The 7,125-nt window shown below is 42.5% G+C and overlaps 1 protein-coding gene across 1 annotated transcript; it reads left to right on the top strand.

The window, feature by feature from the left end:
* The first annotated feature begins 1,006 nt into the window (after positions 1–1,006).
* Positions 1,007–5,658, top strand: LOC148023207 (Glycine cleavage T-protein family). The gene is made up of 3 exons (XM_087696198.1): positions 1,007–2,002; positions 2,101–2,219; positions 4,767–5,658. Exons 1-3 carry the CDS (start codon positions 1,406–1,408, stop codon positions 5,314–5,316), a joined length of 1,266 nt encoding a protein of 421 aa, XP_087552324.1. The 5' UTR covers positions 1,007–1,405; the 3' UTR covers positions 5,317–5,658.
* The last annotated feature ends 1,467 nt before the right edge of the window (positions 5,659–7,125 follow it).

Raw genomic sequence — 7,125 nt, 5'->3', positions numbered from 1 at the left:
TTTTCTTCTCTCTTCTAGTCCCACACTAAAGTTATTTTCACCTCTCCTATTTGCAACAAGAGCATGCTTCTAATGTCCCTAAACATTGCAAGCTTGTGTGAGCACAAATAAGAACTTTTGGTAGATGGCACCTTAATAATAAGAAATTCACCTATTGTTAGTTACATGAATGTACAAGCCACTCAACAACAAAAAATACAACATTGGCCAACTATAAGTACAACTTAAATAACCAAAATAATACACACTATTGTACATGAAACCATAACATCCAAATTAGGAATGATTTTATGCCCACCTTCAAGCAATTTCAAACTTACCTTTCAAGGCATTGTGCAAAGCCTTCACACATTTCAACAGGGAAACATATTGCTTGTTGCATGAGGAGCCTTTAAAACTTGACATTAAAGCAAGCAAGCGCAGTAGCAACCACATGAATTATTTAACATGTAGGATGTGGAACCCTTGCACAAGAAGACCCTACGCCAATGCCGTTTATCTTGCTTGGACCACAAACATGTGATATCCATTGCTATGTTGGGACTAGGCATTGCACGTGGTGAGATCATTATGCACATACATTGTTGTGATGGTCTTTGAATGGTAGCTAAACAAGACGATTATGACTACATTCCATGCTTTGTGACCCAAGGGAGACCACAGTGCCAAGGCAAGGCCATCATCATCTTGCTTGATATTATCTTTACTATTAGTTAAGGGGAGGTTGGGGGCGGGTGCCACGTGGCAGCCCCCAACCTCACCACAAAGAAATGCGGGGGCGGGTGCCACGCGTCTAGCACCCGCCCTCGCCGCGAAAATCGCGCCCGCCCCGGCGAGTCTAGGCATGGAGTGCCTAGTTGGTATGAAGGTAACTTGAAAGCAAGGGGTCTAATCATCATTCATGGGCTTGTTGGCTTGTGGGCAAAAAGGTGGGGAGGAGAACTTGGGGGGAAGTTTGTGAATGTGTGTGTGTGTGTGGCTGTAACTCGTGCCTTTGCTTATCGAGCAGAGAGGCAATTTGATCCAAACAAAGGCCCTGCAGCCCCCTTTTACCTCCTTATCTGGATCAGTCATCAGAGGCAGCGCAAAGAAGAGAGGCTGTTGTTGTCACATCTTTCTCTGCCGCTGTGTGGAGCATCATCAGCTGGTGTTTCTACTTTTTCCTTCCAGTATATGAGATTTGTTGGACAGTCAAAAGCTCTGCATCCCCACACCTTTTATGGCCCCAAATCTGCTTGGGTTTATCATCCACAGGCCCATTCTGTGCCTGTTGTGAGAGCACCCAAGCTGCATTACATATTGGCCACGCAATTGTAGCTCCCCTGTTCCCCCTGTGTGCCCACGTCCGAATCCGGAGCAGCACGCAGAGAACCACCGATCGCATTGCATCCGTGCCTCCTGCACCATGAGGAAGGCAATCTGCCAATTGAGTGGCCTTGCCGCCCGCCGCATTGCCGCAGCCCAGCATGAGTGCCTCAATTCGTCTGCCATTGGTCGAAGCTTTGCTCTAGGTTCCTCTCGCCGTGGCTATGCAGACGAAGCTAGCCTTAAGAAGACAGTCCTGTACGATTATCATGTGGAGAATGGAGCTAAAATGGTGCCCTTTGCAGGCTGGAGCATGCCTCTTCAGTACAAAGATTCTGTCATGGAATCCACCCTGAATTGCAGAGAAAATGGTAGTCTATTTGATGTCTCCCACATGTGTGGACTCAGCTTAAAAGGCAAAGACAGCATCCCTTTCTTGGAAAAGCTTGTGGTAGCAGACATTGCTGCGCTTAGCCCTGGAACCGGATCTCTCTCTGTCTTCACAAATGAGAAAGGTGGCATAATCGATGATACTGTAATTACTAAAGTGAAGGATGATCATATCTACCTCGTGGTAAATGCGGGATGCAGAGACAAAGATCTAGGGCACATTGAGTCCCACTTGAAGCCCTTCCAGGTGTCTGGGGGCGATGTGAAGTGGCACATCCATGATGAGCGTTCTCTTCTTGCACTTCAGGCATGACCTTCACAGAGAACTAAGGGACACGTTTCTTTCTTGCTGTTATTAATTGCAGCAATAGTATTTGATTGTGTAATGCATGGCTGGTTTTGCAGGGACCGCTGGCTGCATCTGTTCTGCAGCATTTGGTCAAGGAAGACCTGAGCAAGGTCTACTTCAGTGATTTTAAAATCCTGGACATTAATGGTGCTCAATGTTTTCTCACCAGAACTGGGTATGTATGACTTTGCCTATGGGAGCATTGTGACACTTGTATCTTTCCAGGAGTTTACAATTTGTCACGTCTCATCTCATATACATTATGCATCAGCAATGCCGTCTAACTTTAGGGTTTTACAACAGAAACATTGATGAACTCTTCTCTGTAGCTTGGACTCTTGACTACAAGCAGGTTTATGAAACTCTGTTGATGATTTTCGTTCTGAGAAAAGGCAGCTGCATGTCTGCCATGGAATGTTTTAAAGACTGTGGATAGGTGAAATAGATGGGCATTTTTCTGTCAGATTTTAGCCTCCTTTATTTCAGGCTTAGGCAGGGAAATATTTGGACAACATTCAACTGGACATGCGTGATATGGCAGGATGTAATAACACAAGGCAACAATCAATATTGAAGATCTCAGGCACAGCTGTCTTTAATGAGACTGTTCTTGTAGGTAACTTAAGTCAGGTGCCCTTGGTGAGCTCTCCCGTTAGTGCTGTTTGTTCTCGATCGAATGTAAAATTGAATACCTATGGCCACATCTTTTACTAATGCATATCATTTCAGCCCAAGTATGTCTTATCTTTGCTCTACAGTGTGCAATTGTGTACATGGGTGTGCAGATGCAGTCCCTAGGCTGGCTTACTCATCTGTAAGAGGCCACTCTTCACAACATCTCTTGACTGGCTCTCACAAAGCCTGTTCGTCATCTAAATTTGTGCAAAAGCTTGCCAAGTCGCCCTTTCTAGTCAGACCTAGATTTGTGTACTTGTGGGGTGTGTGTTTGTGTGTTCATGTATATAGCACACATATGATTGACGAGCTTCATTAACTCTCAATGCATATCATTTATTTCCACCACGTGTAAATACTTGATGTCTCTGTTTGGTCTAGGTTTTGCAATTTTGATAAAGAACCACTGCTCCAAGGATCCATCTGTCTTTTATCATGCTGGCAAACATCAGCTTTTTCAGATCACTTTGAGTATCTCTTTAGTTGTCCAAGGCTTACCCTCATGTGAGTCTAGTCGAAGATGTCAGGTTTCTTTCTTTAATTGCAGTGTGATTGAGCAAGCAAAAGCACTAGGCAACTAGCAAAGGTTTGTGCCAGAAACCAGGTGGTTGTTTCTGGTCATACTATAACTCCAGTTATAACATTCACCAGTACTCCCAGTGGAAGACTTCACCCATGGCTGCAGTCATTGCCGTACTGGAGAACCAATGGCCAGGAATCGAAACTTCTAATGGCATGTAAACAGCAAAAGTGGCAAAAGCAATGAGGTGAACAAGTGCTCGGAAAACCAATGGCCAGCTGTGACTTTAACCTAATAAGACTGGAATATATGGATCAGATACAAGGTGAAGAGAAATGGTCTCAATCTGGCCTTTTCCTAGTATAGTATTTCCACTGGAACAGTCATTAACCACTTCGTTTCTATCAGTAGCAAGGTGTGTTCATCAAGGACATTGTACTGCACTTTTATTGATCTGCAGTTTCTTCTGAGATGCCCTTTGTCTATTGGAGGGACTCTTACAGGTGTCAATTAGGTATTTCCCATTCCCATCCTCTCAGGCAATCAATCACTCAAATGCAAGAGTTGTTACCTATCTAGGGAAGCCTATACATGTTTGATGTTAAAAATCAGGATACAAAACCACTACCACATTTGCTTTGTGTCAAAAGCGATCACCCTTACACAAGTTGTAAAGCATTGGGTTCTTTTCAGAAACACACAGTCTTTGAGCTTCCCCATGCTCCTTTGTGTGATGATTGCTGATAGGTATATGTGGTTTTGTCATCTCATCTTACATGTGCTTTGCTGTGCTAGCTGCTCCAGGATTTTGTAGATCTTACATACTATACTCGAACAGAAAGCACCTGCTGACATGCCAATGCAATCAATGGATGTTTTGCTTGTCCTTCTGATGCAACCTCAATCACTAAGGGTCTGCGATTATGGGTAGTTACATGCAGTCAATTTGTTTATAGCAGTGGTTAAATGGGCAGAAGGTATAGAGAACCCTGCTGCATTCGATGTGACTCCCTAGACCATTAGCAAAATGTTGTAAGGCTTTGATGTATTGCTCATACAGAAACCTTGGTGAAGGCCGTTTTCTCACTATTGCACTGCCTGCCAATTCAGAATAACGTGGGATCTTATTTCATTACGGGGACCTTTCAACATCTTTGACTTCCTCAAAAACATGTGCCTGAGCTCTATCTCATGCCCTATATCGCCCTGCCATCATAAACAGTCAATTCTCAGAACTGCATCTTTTTAATATTTCTGTGTGTTTGGCACTGTCCAGAACATTCTTGGTTTCTGTTTTCTTCATCTAATTACTAATGTGCCCTCACAGTCTGTCTTAATCCCGTCGATCTATTTCGAAGGTGTCTGCAGTTCTATGGTCCTCTTCTTTTGAGTGTCTGCTACAGATCTCACACTTCCGTTTAGCATTTGGTTGATACACTTCCTTGAATCAGGATTTTTGTTGATGACGTTATGTCCTTTCTGCCCTCAAGTGAACAAGCTGACTCTATGATATGCTTTATTTTACAGATACACAGGCGAAGATGGTTTTGAAATCTCTGTCCCCTTGGAGAATGCAGTTGATCTGGCAAAGGCGATAATGGAGAAGGGGGAGGGGAAGATCAGGCTCACTGGTCTTGGTGCGAGAGACAGTCTGAGATTGGAAGCTGGACTCTGCTTGTATGGGAATGACTTGGAGCAACATATCACACCTATTGAGGCTGGACTTGCCTGGACAGTTGGCAAGAGAAGGCGTGCCGATGGAGGCTTCCTTGGAGCCGATGTCATTTTAAAACAGATACAAGATGGTCCTGCAAAGCGCAGGGTTGGTCTAATAGCCACAGGGGCTCCTCCACGTGGTCACTCAGAGATACTGGATGCTTCAGAGAAGGTTGTCGGAGAAGTTACCAGCGGAGGCTTTAGTCCTTGCTTGAAGAAGAACATAGCCATGGGTTATGTAAGTTCAGGGAATCATAAGAATGGCACAAAATTGAAAGTTTCAGTCAGAGGCAAGATAAATGATGCTGTTGTTACAAAGATGCCATTTGTTCCAAGCAAGTACTACAAGCCAGCTGAGTAAGGAGGAAAGTTTTACCTTGCCTGTGGCTTGCTTAGGTTTTCTGTTCTCTTAATGTTCCTTCATGATGAGAAAAGGCTGCATATGTTGTCTTGGAAGTAGTCTTATCAAGGTCTCTTCAGGATCTTAGCGTTCACCACTTGCCTTTGGGGAATTATAGAAATGGCAGCTCAAGCCACAAGTCTGATAATCTTGTGCACATGCAGATAAGATTATAATTTGAATTGCCTGCACACTACTGTGTACTTGTTTGTAGAAAGTGGGGTGGGGTAGTAAGAGCTGTAGGGCCCGAGGCATGGCACTACAAATAATCTGGCATACAGATAATCATTTTCATTTGTGCTATACTGCTGCTCCTTTGTCTTTCTTTGCCACTACAGTTCGCGACACTGTTCACATCACACAGCTACGCAAGTATATGCACAATCGATGATGCAAGCAATCCTACTTATGAGCAAACGGGAATGTACAAGTGATGACAGACAGCAGCATATGTGCATGACGATGTAGGAGCTTCCAAACTACAAGTAACTGAAGTTTCTTCAAGTGATGATATATTCAAGCTAGAGTGGCTATGGTAGTCCCATGTCTTTATGTAGGGGAAAAATTTTGTGAAAGAAACCTTGTGCCTTGAGAGAGAGAGAGAGATGAAACACAATGAGATGTACTGATTGAGGTTCATACTATAGGTGTTAAGAATTGCCCACATGATATGACCATGATCAAATGCTAAGTTGCATTATCTTTTTGTTTTGCAATAATTAGAAAAGTTGAGGGTGTCTTGCAATGAAGAAATTTATCACAAAAAGAGTTGTAGGGTCCAAACAAGGCTTAGAATATTGAAAATTAGGACTGAACATAACTTTTGGCTCAAGAGCATGCATGTGGACATCACATAAATCTTAAACCCAAAAAGAAAATGAAAAGGAGATCAAGGTTCCTTTATTCACTTTGCTAAAGCTTCTGCCTATACCATAATAAGACGAGCAATTAGTTAAGTCAAAGAGTGAAATGACAACCCCACTTGGACCAAACTTTCATATCATGTGCAATTAATTAAACCCCATTTGTCTTAACTTTATTAACAATCAGTATCTTAGCTGTTAGTTACAAAGAGTTGTAACTTAGTTCACAAACATTTATGTAATAACCCCCGTTTCTTTTGAAACGAGCATTGCAACTCCTATGGAAGGAGTGCTATATGAGGGAATTGAGTATACGCTCTTGCTCTCACAAGGTTGTCCCATTACCCCTATGTTGTTTGCTTTAGTAATATTGACTAGTTGGCTAGGGAAAGAGCTATCAAGTCAAGAAGACTTTGGATCATCGAGCATTTATTACTTAGTTTTTCATTAATGACAACTTAAATGTAAGTATCGATTGTGAGCATTGCAAAAATAGAGATGGCTTGTCTAGAATGGAGTGACCTCCATGTTGGCTATTGGATTATGGTTTCAGTATACTAGCTCGATCTAGGTATTTTACTATTTGGGTTATCCCTTAGGAATCTTCTAAGATTTTGAGTAAAGTGGTGTTGCTCGTGTTTTTTGGGTTGAAGTAGGCACTTCTAGGCGACCGTCAAAGATTTAACAAGGGAATGTTAGAATATAGTTTGAGCTTGGTAATGAGTGTAGTATGGAGTGTGCATAGTGCTCTCTTTTTGGGAGAATTAAGTGTGCCTTTGGTGCAGTTTTTTCAACCCTTAGGCACACCAACGCACACAAAAAAACCAAGGTTAAATGTAAAATGAATTGTAAAAATTTTATAAAAAGCTTAAAACTTAAATAAGAAAGTTTAGAACCTTAGCTTTAC

The sequence above is a fragment of the Lygodium microphyllum genome, chromosome 16 (genome assembly GCF_053477565.2).
Source record: "Lygodium microphyllum isolate KBCC chromosome 16, Lygodium_microphyllum_v1.1.10, whole genome shotgun sequence".
Lineage (NCBI taxonomy): Eukaryota > Viridiplantae > Streptophyta > Polypodiopsida > Schizaeales > Lygodiaceae > Lygodium > Lygodium microphyllum.
Note: the sequence above shows the minus strand (reverse complement) of the source record. Positions and strands in the feature narration are given on the sequence as shown.